Raw genomic sequence first — 22,942 nt, 5'->3', positions numbered from 1 at the left:
ATGGCTCATTAGAATGCTCGCTGTTATCTTGCCTGTGGTGCTAATCAAAGTGGTGGGAGTGTTCGATTAGACACGAGCTGCAGTGGAACATGCTAACTCTGCAGCCCTGCGCTAATATTTGCTGTGGTAATGACTGACATGTTTGGTAGATGGAAGCACAGAACGGTTCTTTACGCTGGTTAGGTTAGCATGCTAACCTAAATATAAGTGATGGTGAGCTGTTCTTATTAGCACACGGTCATCCGGGCTAGCCTCTCCTACTACTACTAATATGAGTATTACTACTACTACTATTAATACTACTACTATAGCCTCTCCTACTACTACTAATATGAGTACTACTACTACTACTACTATAGCCTCTCCTACTACTACTACTACTACTACTACTAATACTACTACTATAGCCTCTCCTACTACTACTAATATGAGTACTACTACTACTACTACTACTACTACTACTACTACTATAGCCTCTCCTACTACTACTAATACAACTAATACTACTACTACTACTAATACTACTACTATAGCCTCTCCTACTACTACTAATACAACTAATACTACTACTATAGCCTCTCCTACTACTACTAATACAACTAATACTACTACTATAGCCTCTCCTACTACTACTAATATGAGTACTACTACTACTACTACTACTAATACTACTATAGCCTCTCCTACTACTACTAATATGAGTACTGCTACTACTACTACTAATACTACTATAGCCTCTCCTACTACTACTAATACAACTAATACTACTACTACTACTACTACTACTACCACTATAGCCTCTCCTACTACTACTAATACGAGTACTACTACTACTACTACTACTACTACTACTATAGCCTCTCCTACTACTACTAATATGAGTACTGCTACTACTACTACTAATACTACTATAGCCTCTCCTACTACTACTAATACAACTAATACTACTACTACTACTACTACTACTACTATAGCCTCTCCTACTACTACTAATACAACTAATACTACTACTACTATAGCCTCTCCTACTACTACTAATACAACTAATACTACTAATACTACTACTACTACTATAGCCTCTCCTACTACTATTAATACAACAACTACTACTACTACTACTACTACTACTACTACTACTATAGCCTCTCCTAATACTACTACTACTATAGCCTCTCCTACTACTACTAATATGAGTACTACTACTACTACTACTACTACTATAGCCTCTCCTACTACTACTAATACAACTAATACTACTAATACTACTACTACTACTAGAGCCTCTCCTACTACTACTAATACAACCACTACTACTACTACTACTACTACTACTACTACTACTATAGCCTCTCCTACTACTAATACTACTACTGCTACTACTACTACTACTACTACTACTACTACTACTACTATAGCCTCTCCTAATACTATTACTACTACTATTATAGCCTCTCCTAATACTACTACTACTACTATAGCCTCTCCTTCTACTACTAATACGACTACTACTACTACTACTACTATAGCCTCTCCTATTAATACTAATACGACTAATAGTACTACTACTACTACTACTACTACTACTACTATAGCCTCTTCTAATACTACTACTATAGCCTCTCCTACTACTACTAATATTACTGTAGCCTCTCCTACTACTACTAATACTACTACTACTACTACTATAGCCTCTCCTACTACTAATAATACTACTATAGCCTCTACTACTACTACTAATACTACTGTAGCCTCTCCTAATACTACTACTACTACTATTATAGCCTTTCCTAATACTACTACTACTCCTATAGCCTCTCCTACTACTACTAATATGACTACTACTACTACTACTACTATAGCCTCTCCTAATACTATTACTATTACTATTATAGCCTCTCCTATTAATACTACTACTACTACTACTACTACTACTACTACTACTACTATTATAGTCGTTCTTAATACTACTACTACTCTTATAGCCTCTCTTAATACTACCACTACTATTATAGCATCTCCTATTAATACTACTACTACTACTACAACTACTATTATAGCCTTTACTACTACTACTACTACTATAGCCTCTCCTATTAATACTACTATTACTGCTATTATAGTTTCTACTACTACTAGTACTACTAATTCTAATATTACTACTAATACTGCTAATACCTTTCCTACTACTGCTACTACTACTACTACTACTACTACAACTATAGCCTCTCCAACTACTAGTACTACTAATTCTAATACTACTAACAATACTGCTAATAGTACTACTACTATAGGCTCTACTACTACTACTAATACTACTACTATTATAGCCTCTACTACTACTATTAATACTTCTACTACTAATAATACTACTGCAATGTCCTCTACTACTGCTACTACTAATTCTACTACTATTACAGTCTCTACTACTATTACTACTATTATAGCCTCTACTACTAGTAGTACTACTACTAATACTACTACTAATACTTCCAATGCTACTACTAATACTGCTACTACTACTACTACTACTACTGCTACTACTACAGCTATAGCCTCTAATACTACTCATACTAGTACTACTAATACTACTACTAATACTGCTAATATATACTGCTACTAATACTGCTAATATATACTAATATTGCTAATATAGAGCACTCTCAACCATTTCACTGCAAGTTATATTGTGCATGACTATGTATGTGACAAATAAACCAAACTTGAACTTGAACTTGAATACTACTACTACTACTACTACTACTAGTACTACTACTACTAATACTTCTACTTCTAATGCTGCTAATACTACTACTTATATAGCCTCTACTACTACTAGTACTACTACTACTAATACTGCTAATACTACTAGTACAAATACTACTACTACTACTACTACCACTACTATTATAGCCTCTACTACTAATACCACTACTAATACTACTATTATAGTCTATACTACTAATACTACTATTATAGCCTCTACTACTACTACTACTACTGCTACGATTACTACTATATCTACTACTACTACTACTACTACTACTACTACTACTACTACTACTGCTAATACTACTACAACTACTACTATAGCCTCTACTACTACTACTTCTATTACTATAGCCTCTACTACTACTACTACTACTACTTTTATAGCCTCTGCTACTACTAGTACTACTACTAATACTACTTATACTACTACTACTAATACTAATGCTACTATAGCCTCTAGTACTGTTCTTTAGTGTTTAAAGTGTAACTTTGCCTTGCACACTAAGACACTGTTTTTGCTCTGGTTCTTAACCTAAGGTGGCTTCTCTCCATTGTGCAGGAATCACAACTGTCCTAACTATGACCACGCTAAGTACCATAGCTCGGAAGTCCCTGCCAAAGGTGTCCTACGTCACGGCTATGGATCTGTTTGTGTCCGTCTGCTTCATCTTCGTCTTCGCCGCTCTGATCGAGTACGGAACGCTGCATTACTTCGTGAGCAATCGGAAGCCCAGCAAAAACAAAGACAAGAAGAAGAAGAACCCAGTGAGTGGCCTTCTAACACCCGCACACGCATCACGGCACTCCGCAGAAAACGTGCAGTACACGGAACCTCTGCTTCTGTGCCTCGTTGGCAGGGAGACAGCCAACAGCTTGTGCTGCAGGTGTGAGGTATTGATTCACGCTACAGGTGTAGTGTATTGACTACAAAGGCACTGAAGGTCTGGGGGCTAAAGATGTGTTTGGGTAATTTTTTTTAATACACACCGAGAGAGGGAGCAACATAGTTCCCAGCCCTTTGATCCAGTTACACTGCAAGGAGCGTCCTGTGTTCAGTGGGTGTCACTGTGGAACAGTGGAGGAGAGAAGAACTGTTCCTTATCCCTGCATTTATCCTCTCTAGTAAGCCCACAACACAAAGTGCTGGAATGGCACCCATATGGCACCTTTCAGTCTGAAGGAGATCATTCTGCCTTTAAACAGACAAATGGGCTCCATGAACCTCTGATTTGATTTGTGTGTATAAGTGTCAGGCAGAGGAATGATTTTTAGGTTTTTCCAAGTTTGGCTTAGAAAGGTCTCTAGGATAGCAGATAGGGTTAGAGTTACAGTTAGGGTTCTCCACATAGTTTGGCAAGGGACTTCTTCTTTAGAGTCTTTCTGTAAAGTTTTTAAGATGTTGATACTGTTGTGTCCAGTTTTATTGTCATTTGCGTCAGACATCGTTTGCGTGAAAAAGAGGACCAGATTCATATTTCAGCTATTGATATTTTATGTAGAATTTGACATAATGATGTACAATCTTGCTTACACTGTAATTTAAGTCTTCCAATAGACCATTTAAATCATAATGAAAATATACTGTAATCCACTGGTTAGATGTGCCCATATCCTGATTTGGGTTGTTCACATTAAACTAAATATGTGCATCTGTTGCCTCTAAGACAGTTATTTTTTTTCTGACTAGTCATTTATGTAAATTATGCTCATTTGGTTAATTATGATTGATAGATAATTGTGGCCAGTTAGAATCAGCTCATTTGTGTAATGTTGTCCATCCCTTCCAGTAACTCTTCATTCGTTCACAGCATTGCTGTGTCTTATTCAATGTTTGTGAGAGGTTCACTCTGAAACGCGAGCGTTTCCGCATGACTTTTGCTGCTACATTAGCTCTGGCCTGAGCCAGAATTAGTGAATCTCCTGCACTCTGGTTTGGCAAGACTGTTGTGCCTGTGCAGCATTCCAACCGTTTGTAATAAGTTTCTATTAGGTAATCACGTAATGCAGTGGTTTGTTTAGACCATAGTTCAGCTTGAGCTTCACATCACAGTTCGTGCTCAGCATAAACCCTGCGCAGAAGCGTTGGTAACGGTGGCTTTTCCAGCTAACACTGACAACCTCAGGCCTGGCCGGTAAAGCATTTACTACCCACAGAAGAGGTACATATTCATTTAATTTCATTAATATTAAACTGATAAGTTGGTGGTCTTGATTTCTCAGCTCACGTGCCTTCCCCCTGCGTCTATGTCGTGGTCGTTACAGTGTGGGAGTGATTGCTCTATTTATTAGACGTTGTTCTTTTCTCACTTTCGGGTTTCAATTTGTCCTGGTTGACATCACTTTGCATTTTTTTACATTTGTTGTTCTTGTTGTGGTTGTTGTTCTTGTTGTGAATTTGTTTCCCTTTTCTTTCTCTGTTTATTATTTTTTTTATTTCATGTTGTTTCTCAGCTCCTCCGGCTCTTTTCATCCAAGGTACTTTGCTTGCATGGGAGTTGAACCCCTCTGCATGTGCCTGTGTCGTGCCTGCGCTTTGACGCAGCCCTGCCCTGCTGTGTCGTACCTGCACTGACGCAGCCCTGCCCTGCTGTGTCATGCCTGCGCTGACACAGCCCTGCCCTGCTGTGTTGTGCCTGCGCTGACACAGCCCTGCCCTGCTGTGTTGTGCCTGCGCTGACACAGCCCTGCCCTGCTGTGTCGTGCCTGTGCTGTGACACAGCCCTGCCCTGCTGTGTCGTGCCTGCGCTGTGACACAGCCCTGCCCTGCTGTGTCGTGCCTGCGCTGTGACACAGCCCTGCCCTGCTGTGTTGTGCCTGCGCTGATACAGCCCTGCCCTGCTGTGTCGTGCCCGCGCTGTGACACAGCCCTGCCCTGCTGTGTCGTGCCTGCGCTGTGACACAGCCCTGCCCTGCTGTGTCGTGCCTGCGCTGTGAGACAGCCCTGCCCTGCTGTGTCGTGCCTGCGCTGTGACACAGCCCTGCCCTGCTGTGTCGTGCCTGCGCTGTGACACAGCCCTGCCCTGCTGTGTCGTGCCTGTGCTCTACCCTGCTCCCAGATGTCACACTCCCCTGCAACACCCTTAGCATTACCCCGCCACTAACAGGCGCTGCGTCTCATGCTGGACCAACAATGACACACAGAGACACACACTCTCACATACCTACACACACACACAAACACACACACACACATTTCAGACTGTCCTTACATGAGCTTTAAAACCTAAACACACGCGCGTTACACTGCTGACTATCCTTGAATCTTGTCACATGCACGTTGCAATGCTGGCTAACGTTTGATTCTCGACACACGCACGTTGCACTGCTGGCTAAACTAGGGTTTACGTCTTCAATGTTCTAGTAATTTAATAGTGGCGGTTTCCTTCTCTCCCTGCCTACTGACCTTCCTGTGTGTGTGTGTGTGTGTGTGTGTGTGTGTGTGTGTGTGTGTGTGTGTGTGTGTGTCTGTGTGTGTGTGTGTGTGTGTGAGGGGGGAATCACCCAATTCTTCTTAAACAGTTGACATTGCTTTAATTGTCTGAAAGAGACAACCCTTAAGAACCCCCTTAAAGCCCAATAGCGTTAGCTTTACAATAACACAGAGCTACACTCTCAGGTCTGATTACCCAGCACTGAGAGCCAAAGCCAGCGGAAAGAACTGATAAATATGTCAAATGAATGGAAATGTGAACTTGAAATGTGTAAAATTCACTGATCTCTAATAAATAAACTGATATCTGATGCAATAAAATGTCTAGACATGGCCATATTGCCTTCGGGAGGACTGCATACTATGCTGCCTCTCCATGCCAGTCAACCTTCTGTGACGTGGCAGGACGTTCTGGTACTTTATTGGTGTTGTTCATATATTGTGGATGTGCTTATTCATTTTTCGCTTATTTACAAATTTGAGATCTAGCACCTGCTTAGCTGCTGTCTAGCATCTGTAACTGTCACTTTTAAAATGGTTTAATTAAATTCCAACTGATCTATTGCTAATTTGGCTAATCAGACAGGTAATACTGACATCATTAGTTTGTGCTCAAACCACAATTACACTGAAAGCTTGACCAGGCTTAGTTAGCTAAAGTTAGCTTAGCTAACGTGGAGGGGGACAAAATGAATAACTTTATAAATATTTTTATTTTAAGGTAATATACATTTGTATTCAAGCTAACATTATTGATCACATGTTAAAATAAAAACCCAATCTTTCTTTGGTGTGTTTCCATCAAGGAGTCATTCAGATCTATGCATTAAAATGCTGTAATTACATTGTCTGGTGGATAAAGTAGTTTTTAATACATTGCATAATATATTGGATAATATATTGTTGAGGATTTTTGAGATGGAACTATTACTCACACATTTTATTATTATTTATGGCATTACTACCAGTCCACTTCTTTATTATAGATCAGTGGTGAAATCTGAAATGCTGATTTTAAAGGTCAAAATATGATTTGTTTACACTCTTTTTGCTCTCAGAATCAATCTCTGCGTTTAGAAAGAAATTGAGGTTGGACTTTAAAAGTTTAAAATTTACAGTGAACAAAAAGCAGGAAAAAACAGGAAATGAAAAGTGGAGACAGGCGCAGGCGTCAATCTGAGGGTCGTCTGCTTCCAGACAGGCAAAGCTGTTTGTGGGTAATGGAGACGGACAGATGCTCAGCTCTCCTGGCCTGCCTGTGCATGTCAGGAGCAAGGAGTCATGTGACCCTGCTGGCACCAGGGGTGAGGAGTCACGTGACCCAACCAGCACCAGGGGTGAGGAGTCACGTGATCCTGCCGGCACCAAGGGCAAGGAGTCACGTGACCCAACAAGCACCAGGGGCGAGGAGTCACGTGACCCTTCCGACAACAGGGATGAAGAGTCACGTGACCCCGCTGGCAACAGGGGGGAGGAGTCACATGACCCTGCTGGCACCAGGGGTGGTGAGGAGTCACGTGACCCTGCTGGCACCAGGGGCGAGGAGTCACGTGACACTGCCGGCACCAGGTGCGATGCTGGGCTGCATTGGCGCGCTTTGTTTTACAAAGGGACTACAAGAGCCCATAATGCTCTAGTGCTGGGCAAAATACACATGACACATGACGTCTCCCATTCTTAAAGGTAAAGGTAATAACACTTATTCAGTTGTTGATGAACTGTTTGTTAATCTGCAGAATCAGTCAGCAACCTTGAGCACATTATCCACAGACTGCTTAGGCAACTGGGGAAATGGGGTTATTGGGGATTTGCAGGAATTACTGTCCAGGGTGAAAATCTTCCCTGGTTTGACAGTCGGTGCTGTGCAGAGTCAGACCTGACGCTGACTGAAGGCTACAGTTCATTAGTCTGGTAAGAAGGCATCAGTTCTCATGGAGGCCTCCTGCACACAGATTAAAGGGAGCCAGAGACTCATTTAAATGTCAGTGGAGTCGATGGCCTACAGTCAGAATGGGTAAATAGACTCACATCTTAAAGCACTGAGTCCTCAGTAAGAGAGATTTAACTGAGGAGCTCTAATGCCAGTGTATTTTCAGACTTACTGAGCAAACCACTGTTTTGTCTTCATACGAAACTGTAACACAAGATCAGAGTGAGGTGAGAAGACGCCACGCACGCAGAGTCCGTCAGGAGCAGATCTACGTAAATAAGACCTGTGATGTCCAATCATTTTCAACTTTGTTTACATGTCTAATGACAGTTGACGGATTTTCACGGTCGTATTGACACTCTCATAACCACGTCCACCTTTTCAAAACACTGAACACATTCACCATATCCGTAGACTATGTGAACTAAAGTGTCGCCACCAGTCAGTCTGTATTGCTACAGCAAATTCCACAGACACATTGAGCACATTGGAAGGACCGCTGATCACAGTGGATGAAAATATGTCACATTTTGACATATTAGACTGTATTAGAATTACCGTATTACAGGACTGTATTAGAATTACCATATTACTGGACTGTATTAGAATTACCGTATTACAGGACTGTATTAGAATTACCATATTACTGGACTGTATTAGAATTACCGTATTACAGGACTGTATTAGAATTACCATATTACGGGACTGTATTAGAATTACCGTATTACAGGACTGTATTAGAATTACCATATTACTGGACTGTATTAGAATTACCGTATTACAGGACTGTATTAGAATTACCATATTACGGGACTGTATTAGAATTACCATATTACTGGACTGTATTAGAATTACCATATTACAGGACTGTATTAGAATTACCATATTATGGGACTGTATTAGAATTACCGTATTACAGGACTGTATTAGAATTACCATATTACTGGACTGTATTAGAATTACCGTATTACAGGACTGTATTAGAATTACCATATTACTGGACTGTATTAGAATTACCATATTACGGGACTGTATTAGAATTACCGTATTACGGGACTGTATTAGAATTACCGTATTACAGGACTGTATTAGAATTACCATATTACTGGACTGTATTAGAATTACCGTATTACAGGACTGTATTAGAATTACCATATTACAGGACTGTATTAGAATTACCATATTACGGGACTGTATTAGAATGACCATATTACAGGACTGTATTAGAATTACCGTATTACTGGACTGTATTTGTTACTGATTGCATTTATTTTTCATTATTTTTCTGAACTACAGTGAATTGTACTGTGGGAGCAAACAGCAGATCCAGTGAACCTGAAGAATACAGTGAACCTGAAGAATACTTTTCTTGATCAAATATGGTTTTACTGTATACAGTAAATATTGCTATTCTGGGTTTGCAGTGCAGTAAAACATCTGTTCATTTACAGTTCACTCAGTCATGACATCTACTGTGAGCTGTACACTAACAGATCACACAGATCTTTAGCTGCCTAGGAACAGCAAACAGGAAAGACAAACACATAGTGTGTGTGTGTGTGTGTGTGTGTGTGTGTGTGTGTGTGTGTGTGTGTGTGTGTGTGTGTAATGGTACAAGCTGTTTGTGTTTTGAAGTTGATTGTACTTGCTGATTGTGATTGACAAAGCAGTCTTATGGGAGCTTATGTTAGAATTGTGTTATAGCTGTATTATAGTTATGTTATAGCTGTTATAGTTAAATTATAGTTATGTGAGAGTTGGGTTATAGTTGTGTTATAGTTGTGTTATAGTTATGTTATATTTGTGTTATAATTGTGTATTAGTTGTGTTATATTTATGTTATAGTTGTGTTATATTTGTTATATTGTAGTAGTGTTATGGTTGTTATATTTGTTATAGTTGTGTTATAGTTATAGTTATGTTGTAGTTGTGTTATATTTGTTATGTTGTAGTTGTGTTATAGTTATGTTTATGTTATAATTGTGTTATAGTTATATTGTATTTGTGTTATAGTTATGTTATAGTTGTTATAGTTGTGTTATAGTTATATTATAGTTTTGTTGTAGTTAAGTTATAGTTAGAGTTTGGTTATAGTTGTTTTATAGTTGTGCTATATTTGTGTTATGTGCATTTTGCAATAAATTGTAACAAGTGCTGAGGTATGATTCAAACTGTTTGAAGAGTTTTGCGGATGTGGACGTAGTACTGAGACAAGTGTGAAACGAGTATAAAAACTCTAATGAAATTAAAGGAAAAGCTCAGAATTTGTCCAACGCTATTGCATTCTGAATGACAGCTTAGCACGTGGTTTTATGATTTAGCCATAAATTAATTAATTTGCATCTCATTTGACTCAGGTTTAAGTAGTGCCTTTACCCCAGTTATACACAGATGAGGCCAATATTCTTAGTCATATATGATGTGTGCTAACAGAACCACTACCTAGAACAGGTGCAAATTACCTTTGGGAAATGGGAGGGGTAGTTGGTTCCCTGGTTTGTGTGTGTATATTGGTGTGTGTGTGTCCGTGTGTGTCCGTGTGTGTGTGTGTGTCCGTGTGTGTGTGTGTGTGTGTGTGAGTCTGTGTGTGTGTACGCGTGTGTGTGAGTCTGTGTGTTTGTGTGTGCGTGCGTGTGTGTGTGTGTGTGTGTGTGCGTGTGTGTGTGTGTATGTGTGCGTGTGTGTGTGTGTGTGTGCGCGTGTGTGTGTGTGTGAGTCTGTGTGTTTGTATGTATGTGTGTGCGTGTGTGTTTGTATGTGTGTGTGTGCGTGTGTGTGTGAGTCTGTGTTTGTATGTGTGCATGTGTGTGTGTGTGTGTGTGCGTGTGTGTGTCTGTGTGTGTGCGTGTGTGTGCGCGTGTGTGTGTCTGTGTGTGTGTGTGTGTGTGTGCGCGTGTGTGTGTCTGTGTGTGTGTGCGTGTGTGTGTCTGTGTGTGTGTGTGTGCGCGTGTGTGTGTCTGTGTGTGTGTGTCTACGGGGCACCCCACTGATCTGCTCTCCTCTCCTAAAGCAGACACCGACCGTGGACATCCGGCCGCGCTCAGCCACTGCCATCCAGATGAACAACGCCACACACTTGCAGGAGCGCGACGAGGAGTACGGCTATGAGTGTCTGGACGGCAAAGACTGCACCAGCTTCTTTTGCTGCTTTGAGGACTGTCGCTCAGGCGCCTGGCGTCGTGGCCGCCTGCACATCCGCATCGCTAAGATCGACTCCTACGCACGCATCTTCTTCCCGACTGCCTTCGGTCTCTTCAACCTGGTCTACTGGGTGTCATATCTGTACCTGTGAGATGCCTGGGAATGCCTCGCCCTCCCGGGAATGCCTCGCTCGCCCTTGTCGTCCGCGTTCTGTAGTCCAGCACCATTTCAATTCAGAAGATCTGATCCACTGAGAGAGCAGAAGTTGTACTTTTTTTGGTATCATTCTCTTCTTCTGAATTTCTGAATTTTTTTTTTTCTAATGAATGTGTGTTGTGTACAAAGCAAAACTTGTAGCAAAATAAGTTGAAGAAACAAAAGAAAGGACCTGAAGTTTCTAGCACATCGAGGGTTCTCTGCTATGTTCTGTTGGTAAGAGTTTGGGGCCATGTTCTCGATGACATGGCCTGATGGGAGTAAGGGGGGCGGGTAGCACCGCACAGAGCTATGAAAACAACTTTGGACAAGCACATCCAAACAAGTACATGTTGTTATTTACAAACCAGTCACCATTTTTAAAGGCTCTGTAAGTGGTGTCTGAGTTTACATTGTTTATTAGTTAACAAACCTGTCCTGATGTCACTGTCATTTTAAAGCTACACAAAAAGTCAGCTGTGACACTTTAAGTATTTGAGGTTTTAGAGTACGTGTTAACCCTCTTCTGTTGTCACAGCTGGTCAAATCTATGGTCGTCTGTACAGAGACTGTAAATACTTTAATACTGTACACTGTAGTATTTAAATATAATGCATGCACCTTTTCAGGCCAAAAATGAACAAATATTTAAAAGTCTTCTGTTGATGGTTATGGGTAAAGTACAAACAACAACCACAAGTTAAATGCTGTTTTTAAAAATGAAAAGAACAAACAGAAAACTATTTATTCTTTGTCTCGAGAACTAAGCTTTCACCAGTGACTCAGTTAACAGTATTCACAAGAACTGCTGTTCCATAAAAGCATACATATTTGAACAAACTTATCAAGACGTTTTTTTTCCAGCTCTTGACTGATGTCAACATTTCTCCATTTCTGTTGTTGTATATAGGCTACGCTTCCTGGTCTAAAATATTCTGCACTTTGGTATCTGAAGTGAATTTTGAGTGTATATGCATTATTTCCTTTACCACAACACAGTCTTTTTCCCTTTTTCTCTGTTTGAGACATTTGTCCCACAGCACAAATGTGAGGATGTGAGGATAAATTGATTCTGTGTGGGACATTTCAGCTCAGTGTAGTTTGCCGTGGAGGACATTAGTAGCATGACGTAGAGGATGCGGAGGCGGGTGTGGCTACACATCCACTACATCTAAACCTCTGTACATTTCCCCAAAAGGCTGCAGGTTATTTCTTTAGTTCATCATTTATATGAATATCAGTTTTGCACTAAATTGTTATTTTGTTGATTATTACCAGTCCAGGTAACATGTGGAATATCAGCCTGGTTGTAAAAAAAAGAAAAACTTGCAATATACCTGTCACTTCAATAGAGGCTGTTATCCAGGACACACCTCACACCTGTCACTTCAATAGAGGCTGTTATCCAGGACACACCTCACACCTGTCACTTCAATAGAGGCTGTTATCCAGGACACACCTCACACCTGTCACTTCAATAGAGGCTGTTATCCAGGACACACCTCACACCTGTCACTTCAATAGAGGCTGTTATCCAGGACACACCTCACACCTGTCACTTCAATAGAGGCTGTTATCCAGGACACACCTCACACCTGTCACTTCAATAGAGGCTGTTATCCAGGACACACCTCACACCTGTCACTTCAATAGAGGCTGTTATCCAGGACACACCTCACACCTGTCACTTCAATAGAGGCTGTTATCCAGGACACACCTCACACCTGTCACTTCAATAGAGGCTGTTATCCAGGACACACCTCACACCTGTCACTTCAATAGAGGCTGTTATCCAGGACACACCTCACACCTGTCACTTCAATAGAGGCTGTTATCCAGGACACACCTCACACCTGTCACTTCAATAGAGGCTGTTATCCAGGACACACCTCACACCTGTCACTTCAATAGAGGCTGTTATCCAGGACACACCTCACACCTGTCACTTCAATAGAGGCTGTTATCCAGGACACACCTCACACCTGTCACTTCAATAGAGGCTGTTATCCAGGACACACCTCACACCTGTCACTTCAATAGAGGCTGTTATCCAGGACACACCTCACACCTGTCACTTCAATAGAGGCTGTTATCCAGGACACACCTCACACCTGTCACTTCAATAGAGGCTGTTATCCAGGACACACCTCACACCTGTCACTTCAATAGAGGCTGTTATCCAGGACACACCTCACACCTGTCACTTCAATAGAGGCTGTTATCCAGGACACACCTCACACCTGTCACTTCAATAGAGGCTGTTATCCAGGACACACCTCACACCTGTCACTTCAATAGAGGCTGTTATCCAGGACACACCTCACACCTGTCACTTCAATAGAGGCTGTTATCCAGGACACACCTCACACCTGTCTCTTCAGATCGAGGCTATTATCCAGGACACACCTCACACCTGTCACTTCAATAGAGGCTGTGATCCAGGACACACCTCACACCTGTCACTTCAATAGAGGCTGTTATCCAGGACACACCTCACACCTGTCACTTCAATAGAGGCTGTTATCCAGGACACACCTCACACCTGTCACTTCAATAGAGGCTGTTATCCAGGACACACCTCACACCTGTCTCTTCAGATCGAGGCTATTATCCAGGACACACCTCACACCTGTCTCTTCAGATCGAGGCTATTATCCAGGACACACCTCACACCTGTCACTTCAATAGAGGCTGTGATCCAGGACACACCTCACACCTGTCTCTTCAGATCGAGGCTATTATCCAGGACACACCTCACACCTGTCTCTTCAGATCGAGGCTATTATCCAGGACACACCTCACACATGTCCCTTCAGATAGAGGCTATTATCCTTGAAACACCTCATACCTGCATCAGTGTGTGTTTAACTGCTGTATCAGTAACATGCATCAGTGTGTGTTTAACTGCTGTATCAGTAACATGCATCAGTGTGTGTTTAACTGCTGTATCTGACCTTTGGCAAGTGCCAGCGTGTGTGTGCTGATGTGTAAACGCGGCAAGTGTATTTACCACTGTGCAGAACATCCAGTTCCAACATCACACACACCAACTACACCACTATCACTTAGCTGCAAAAAAATACACTCCTCACATTCCCCTCTCCCTGTGACCTCATCACCTGATATCAGGCTTCTGATGTTGGATCAGTAACTCACATGGGGGTATTTTCACAGGGAAGGTTTTCAACCCATTAAAAAGTTCTTAGCATTTTGGGGAGATGGTGGATTTGGTGTGTGTTTGCGTGTGTGTAGACACTGTAGAACAGGGAGGCGCTTTGCTCTTCTGAATGTCTTACGTGTTGGAGTATCCCAACCCTGTCCAGTTTGCTCAGTGCTTCAGTCGTCTGTTTGCTTTGACAGACATTTCTAGATGATCCCTTTGACATTCACAGTTCATCTTTAAAACACAGGCTGCAACAGAATTGGCGAAATTTGCACTGAGTTGTTTTGCTTTATTTTTTCCTTTGAAAGGCAGTGGGACTGATGTGAGTTGTCTGATTATAATTCCCCCTTCCTGTTAGTAGAGCTGTGCTTCTGTCTGATTATAATTCAGATTAAATCGATGCTGCATGCATCAGATGGGGCACGTCCACTCTCTGTAAATATTGGTTTCACAGTGTGTGGATGACCACATTTAAGTGCCAGGATATACAGTATCTTAATGAACAACTACTTCATACCATTTTGTGTCATGGAGCTACTATATGTACTGATGTATTTATTCATTGTTTGTTTATTTATTTATTTTTAAGATTGTAGAAAATATGTATATGCTCTCAGGTTTCATGGAAACCAGTTTGAATCATTGAATACTTTGTGTGGTTATGACAGTGTTCTGTTTGTATTCAGCCATTCCACCTTAATTTGATGTAGATACCAAAATGATTTATAAGTTATAATAGACGATGTACAAAGGGCAGACAGGGTCATGACCCAAGACAGATGCCCAGTGCCACTGGGAGCACCACGTCTGTTACATGGGACACATACATCATGGCACACAAAGTTCAGACCTGAGAACCCTGAAGAAAGGGAACTTCTGGATATATCAGATTATTAAATATATTGATCAGTCAAGGAATTGACCAGTGATTAATGATGGCTAATATAGCCAGTAGCATGGTTTAGGTTAAAAATAAACCATGGCATTAACTTTAATTCAGTGTTCGTCATTCCTGCAATAACAATGTAGAAATGACTCTTACAGCCCCTAGGGTGATCTGAGGTTTCATTTGGACATCTTCACGATGGGCAGGTTTAGTGGTTGTTCGATATGTTGTTAGCAGCAAATTATTTATGATTTGATTGGGGACGGTGATCTGTCACAAAACTGGTTATATGAGGGACTCTGGTTATATGAAGGAACAAACTTCACATCTGCTAGCTCTGATAGCTGATCTCTGACAGCTCTGTGGGATGCTGAGGTCCAGGTCAACGTTGAGGTTAATGTTGTCTTTTTTTTTGTATCGCTGTGAACACATATGTGCATCACTTAAACAATCACCTGTTTCATACTCCTCAACACAGGCACTGAGACCTGAGCTGCGCACGCAGGAAATAAAACCACACACTCCAGACCTGCATGTGCAGCAGGGCGTCTGTTTAGGGCGCGAGGACTACACGGCCGCTCAAACAGCTGGAGTGGAAATGCTCTGGACACCGACCCCTCGTCCACCTGCCCTCGCCTTGACTGTACAAACAGGTCCAACCCAAGTTATGAAAAAAGAAATCAAGACCAAGTGTTTTTTATTTTGGAAAATAACAGACGTTGTGAAGAAAAAAATGTAAATAATATATATTGTTATATATATTGTTTTATTGTCAAACTGGGAAGACATTATTTACCATTTATGACAGTATCTGACAGGCTCTAAAACAAACAATTCAATTGATTTGTTAGTTGTTTGCCATCTCTCTCTATATCCATATATTTATTGAGTAGTGTACAGGACAAACACCGATGGTTTGTTGTTAGGGTCTGCATTATATACTTGGATGTACTGATAATCACTTTCTGAAGGGAAAGGAACAGAGGTGTGAAATTTTTTTCAATAAAAAGAATGAACTTACTATGTGTCCAAATTCCATAAATATCTTACATCAGATCAGTTTGAGCAGACTAACCCACAACACACCAGTCCCCTTACACACCTAGACATGTCCCTGTAAACCTCTGAATTTTCAGAGCCATTTCACTTTTATTTATTTCTTCATTTCTTTTGCTTTGTTAACTATGACTCATCTTAAGTGAATGCTTTAATTTTCCACTATATTTGAGTACATTTGTTTCAGTTTTGGCTGATGGCACTCCACACCATGTTTCTCTGATTCAGACACTCCACAGGAGCCAGACAATCACAGATTCATATTTGCTCTGTGCCTTGGCCCCTCCTCCATTTCCCATAAGCCCATTCACCTGCCTAATGAGTGAGGTTTGGGTTGGACCAGGGCACTGACACACATCGGCTGGTGTCACACACACTTGCAGACAACCAGGTCAGTGGCGTGGAGGAGCTACGGTGTGTCCCCTTCCCCAGTGGCTTGGTCCCGCCCCCTTCCCAGAGGCCAGGTGCAGATGTTGGAGTTGAGATGGCAGCGAGTGTCTTGGTGATTATGCGACTCTTCTTCATCCAGAACTTCACACCTTCTGGACGGGCAGCAGAGCCCCATGCCACATCACAACACTGTTCTGTTATTCTCTGTTCAATAACTCTTTTCTGTGTAGTCCTGCTGTCTAGTGATACTGACTTACACTGAAGGTTGTTTCTGTAACATTTACATGATATGTGAGAAATATTTCACAAACATTTTACAGGTGTTAAGATTTACAAACTGTGCTTACATCATTGAAGTACCTTGTGCAGAAGTTTAACTTCTGGAAAAATTATAATAAAATCTAAATGAGCAAATAAACAACATGAATCCTCATTTTTAGTCAAAAGATGCCCAAGCATTGAATGAGCAGACAGGTGCCCTAATTTTTGATCTTATGTTTAGATTACAGCATGTTCCCCTACAGTTCCACAGATGAAAGGCAAATTCAATATAACAGTGTTTAATTATGCAGCTTTGACTGATTCGATTAATGGTGCAGTCTCTAAATAATTGGACAGTGATATGAATGTAATCGTTTTAGCACTGTAATCCATCACATTAAATTTAAAACTAAACAATGACAGGTTATGAATGTCAGCATGAATTTGCATCTATATTGGGTAAATCTTTGCAAGCCCTGAGTGCCTGAGGTCTGTGCTGCACCGCCCTCAGCAGACAGGGGGCGCCTTCCCTCCTGCTGCTCTGTGCTGACACACAGGTCCTTACTCACTTTGCTTTAGCAACAATTTGCCTTTGATATTGTCTGAAGGTAAATGAAGAGTCATACTCACTGCAGCTTACGTCACATGACTCATCTACTGTTCCAGCAGTGCAAAGTCACATTATTCCTCTGCTTCTCCAGTGGTGCGAAGTCTGAGGCTGCAGTGGTCTGAGGTCAGCGTCCTGCTGACTGGCCTGCTGTGTAGTGATTGCTGAGATGCTCGGCTGCACATAGTACACAACCTGCAACCTTCAGCAGGTAGATCTTCACTGGATCTCAGCACAAACACTGGATCTGAGCACCATCACTGGATCTCAGCGTCAACACTGGATCTCAGCACCATCACAGATGTTAAATCATCGCCATCGTCATCATCACTATCATCATCATCACCACCATCACCATCATCTCTTTGAATAAGAATGATCTTATTCATCTTAATGATCTCTAAGAACGACAGTAATGGTAAGCTTGTTTTTTAAACAACAAAGCACACATGCACCTGACCGAGTGACGTTTTTCGGTTCCAGCACTTGGAAGAGAACAGCAGAGCCAATCAGCGAGACCCATGATGTCAGGCACATGACTCCTGAGAACAGGGGGTTGTTGTCATGACAGGAACAGAAGGATAACCAATTGATTAAATTAGCATATTATAGTTTTATATGTATGTTTTTCCTTTATGAGTGAAATATGGCAGGAGAGTCAGACTTCTGTACCAATGCTACTTTACAGATCTTTGTCTGTAAGGTGTGAGATTTTGGACTATTATAAAATGACATTCTTGGTTTCGGTTTTTGCTTCTAAATGCATTCAACAACTTCCAGGATCAGCTGTGTCGGATTGGTTTCGGAACAATGCTGTGTACAGTACATACACCTCCTGAAAGTATGGAAAGACACATGTGCGTCCTTGAATTATGACCCATTTAACCTGTCTCAGTCATTTTGATCGCAGAGCTGTTCAGAAGGCTGCACACTTCACATAGATTTACAAATGAGGTTAATAATTGAAGCCAAACTAATTAGTTACAAAGTGCAATTAGATGAATACTGTGACATGGACCTACAAAGGTTGCTGTAAATATCAGAGTTACACTAATGAGAATATGAAACTGATGTACAGCTCCGGAAAAAAATGAGATCACCACAAAATCATCAGTTTCTCTAGTTTTACAACTGATGGGTATGTGTTTGACCAGGCTGAGCGGTTTTGGTTTATTCTATAAACTCCTGGCAACGTTGCCTCCAAATTTTTTCTGGAGCTGTCTGTATATATATATATATATATATATATATATATATATATATATATATATATATATATATATATATATATATATATATATATATATCTGTCCTGATCCATCTGTACATACTAGTGCTCTTTCTTAGCTGGGGGAATTCCCTTTCACTGCACTAGGTTTCCAATTTCAGCCTCATCTTGACCAAATGTTGTGTTTTAAGTCTGCCTGCCACTGACCAATCCAGAGCAAGCGCATGCGAGTAGCACCTACCATCATAAAACACTCCTCTGGCAAACCGCACAGCCAAAGAGGTTTGTATGAAGTAAACAGAGCTTTCCAACCATGATAACAGCTGTACAGGGTTATTGTAGGTTATATTGGCACAGGGGTAATATTTACCACATCCTAAAGCACTATCCTAAAATAATATCCATTATATTTTAATATTAAATGCAGTTTTACAAATGTAAACAAACAATTTGTCCTCTTTCTGTATCACCCCCCGTCAGTACTAATCTGTTTGCCTCAGTGATCTCGGAGATCTATAGAGTCTCACTTTAGGCAAGCACAGATAAATGAAAGGTGTTCCACGGTCTGCATCATAAGGCAGGTCTGAGAGGAGTGCTTCTCTGCTTACTGAGTTGCCCAGAACTACGTCTCCATGGGCAAAGTTTCTCCTAAGGCCTATAACATTTGTCTTTGGTATTGTTTTAGGATAGGGGAGTGATTCCACTTTATATTCAAGCAGGAACAAGCTCTCATCAGCGTGAGGGCATCTCGGGAACAATAGAAGAGCTGAAATGGATTCATTTGCTCTGCTCTGCCATGGTGAAACACACTTTCTCTCATTTGGTTATGAATTTAGCAGCTATTGGCAAATAAATATTTTATTTGTGTAATTCAAGGAAGAATAGGAGTGAAAATCTTTGGACACAATTTCATTGTGATTTATTTCCTGTACAGGCATGAAACAGGTTTAAATGTAAATGAGAAAAGCAATAATGAGGAAGAAATTGGTGTTGGAAGGTTATGATTCACAAATCTGTTGGACTCATCACAATAGCAGTCTTTTTCAGATCACGTGTACACATATAATATACCAGTACATCTATTCCCCTGCTGGTGGTGAACTGAAGACCCAGGCAGGTCACTGACTCTGGACCTGACGAGACAACTCTGGAGCATCTATTCTCCTGCTGGTGGTGAACTGAAGACCCTGGCAGGTCAATGACTCTGGACCTGACGAGACAACTCTGGAGCATCTATTCTCCTGCTGGTGGTGAACTGAAGACCCTGGCAGGTCACTGACTCTGGACCTGACGAGACAACTCTGGAGCATCTATTCTCCTGCTGGTGGTGAACTGAAGACCCTGGCAGGTCACTGACTCTGGACCTGACGAGACAACTCTGGAGCATCTATTCTCCTGCTGGTGGTGAACTGAAGACCCTGGCAGGTCACTGACTCTGGACCTGACGAGACAACTCTGGAGCATCTATTCTCCTGCTGGTGGTGAACTGAAGACCCTGGCAGGTCACTGACTCTGGACCTGACGAGACAACTCTGCTCGTGTTTGTGTCCTCTGTGTCCTGTAGATCTGCAGCAGTGACAGACAGGCCTCTCCGTTGCTTTATTTTGGAGTAATAAGTTCAAAAGTGTATAGCCTCACAGCAGTGGGACTGTTGGACATAATGAAAGGCTAATTGAGCAACAGCATCTCTGAAGCGCTTTGAGATTTTGAGTTCTGGATGCGCTTTCATGCGATTGATGAACCCAAGGGTTCTGATTGACAGAGGACATCTAATCTGTTCTGCTGACGAGTCCCCTCCCAATGTTCCCCTTTCTCTCTCTCTCTCTCTCTCTCTCTCTCTCTCTCTCTCTCTCTCTCTCTCTCTCTCTCTCTCTCTTTCTCTCTCGTTCTCTCATTGTAGTGTAGAGCCTCCTGAAGAGAATCAAATCAAATCTGTGGAGCAGTGAGATGATGAGGAGCATTGCCAGTGTGAATGAAAATGAATTTGAAGCTTGGTAGCTGCCAATTTCAGCTCTGTTCCCCTCTCCTAGTCCACAGTATGCACTGGCTATCACCAGCTTGGCAGCTCCCACAAGAACTGCACATACTAACAATCAGATCCTCTCATTCCAGCTCTGGTCATGTACAAGACAAACCAGTAACAATAACATCTCAACGAGTAATCACCTTTTATTAGGCTAAGGCTGCATCTTCAAACATAGCAGTTTAAATAACCTTATTTAGGAACAGGTTATCCAAGAGAATTGCTCTTGCTATATTTCTATATTTCTGAGCAGGTGTTTTTGTAGTTTAACTGACTGATAGGTTGTCACGCCCAGCAGGACAGTTGATCGCTGAGCTTTGCAGGCACTCCTGTATTTTTGGGAGATGAAAATGTTCCAGTGCCAGTCAAGTGTGATGCCCCATTCACTAGAGTAACATATTCACCACTATGTGCACCAATGGTGAGCTTTAAAAATACTGTGATGAACATCTTGAGATCCTGATGTAAACATTTTTAGACTGGATGTTTGAACTCAGAGTGTAAAAGACAAATTAACAATAATGTTTCTGTCCTCAAATTTCACATTCATGTACTCTAATATCATTTAACTCTCTACCTCTGAGTCTGACATGTCACAAAACTGCGTGGGACCAGTTATTTCCACATTTCATGAGCATGCTGTAAACGCCATTTTGTCAGTTACACCAGACTAAAGCACTAGCTCCTACTAAACGATCTCTTTAAATTTGTACTTTTGCGTTCACAAAAGCCTTCAGAATCACCTTCTCTAATTCTTCAGTAGACCAATGAGCGCTAGTGTTGGCAGTTAGCAGGTCTTTGTGTCAAGCTAATGAATTTGTCAGCTTTTATTTTTCTTATTTATTATACAGCTGAGTGGTGTTCAGTTACATGGATATGTTGTCTTGCTCTAAAACAGCTTGAGTCAAGTCTATTGCAGTGAGAGCACTTCCTGTGTTTCAGTGAGAGCACTTCTTTTGTAGAACCCTAGAGTAACCTATAGAAACCTAGAGAGACCTGGGGTACCCTAGAGCAAATCACAGTAACCTATAGAAACCTATAGAAACCTTGGTTAACCTGGGGTAACATAGAGTAAACTACAGTAACCTACAGAAACCCAGAGTAACTTTATAGAAACCTACTGTAACCTAAAGTAACCTAGAGTAACCTATAGAAACCTAGGGTAACCTGGGGTAACCTAGAGTAAATTACAGTAACCTATAGAAACCTAGAGTAACCTATAGAAACCCAGGGTAACCTAGATTAACCTAAAGTAACCTATAGAAACCTAGAGTAACCTATAGAAACCAAGGGTAACCTGGGGTAACCTAGAGTAAATTACAGTAACCTACAGAAACCTAGAGTAACCTATAGAAACCCAGGGTAACCTATAGAAAACTAGAGTAACCTATAGAAACCTTGGGTAACCTGGGGTAACCTAGAGTAAAGTACAGTAAACTACAGAAACCCAGAGTAATTTATAGAAACCTACTGTAACCTAAAGTAACCTAGAGTAACCTATAGAAACCTAGGGTAACCTGGGGTAACCGAGAGTAAATTACAGTAAATTATAGTAACCCAGGGTAACCTATAGAAACCTAGGGGAACCTAGAGTAAACTAGAATAATCTAGAGTAACCTACAGTAACCTACAGTAACCTTGAATAATCTAGAGTAACCTAGAGTAATCTAGAATAATCTAGATTAATTTGCAGTAACCTTGGTGCTGGATTTATATTCCTTCCGTCTTCGTGCAGACGCTTGGCCTCTCAGGAACCGTGCAGAATGAATCCTGTCTACTGATATCAGAGTTTCACTTCTGCATGAAATGATGACATAGAAATCTGTCTGATCCCAGAGCAGAATACTTCATTTTGAAAAGGCA

At 41.2% G+C, this 22,942-nt stretch overlaps 1 protein-coding gene across 6 annotated transcripts in view; it reads left to right on the top strand.

Moving 5' to 3' along the window:
• Positions 1 to 16,534, top strand: part of gabrg2 (gamma-aminobutyric acid type A receptor subunit gamma2) — a 48,163-nt gene extending 31,629 nt beyond the window's left edge. The window contains exons 8-10 of one of the 6 annotated variants that reach the window (XM_035527299.2): positions 3,329 to 3,534; positions 5,221 to 5,244; positions 11,140 to 16,534. In XM_035527299.2, the coding sequence (XP_035383192.1) occupies positions 3,329 to 3,534; positions 5,221 to 5,244; positions 11,140 to 11,421 (512 nt within the window). In that variant the 3' untranslated portion in view covers positions 11,422 to 16,534. The other 5 variants (XM_035527300.2, XM_035527302.2, XM_035527303.2 and 2 more) reach the window with 5 other exon arrangements.
• The last annotated feature ends 6,408 nt before the right edge of the window (positions 16,535 to 22,942 follow it).

The sequence above is a fragment of the Electrophorus electricus genome, chromosome 8, assembly GCF_041902795.1.
Source record: "Electrophorus electricus isolate QZ-2024a chromosome 8, ASM4190279v1, whole genome shotgun sequence".
Lineage (NCBI taxonomy): Eukaryota > Metazoa > Chordata > Actinopteri > Gymnotiformes > Gymnotidae > Electrophorus > Electrophorus electricus.
Note: the sequence above shows the minus strand (reverse complement) of the source record. Positions and strands in the feature narration are given on the sequence as shown.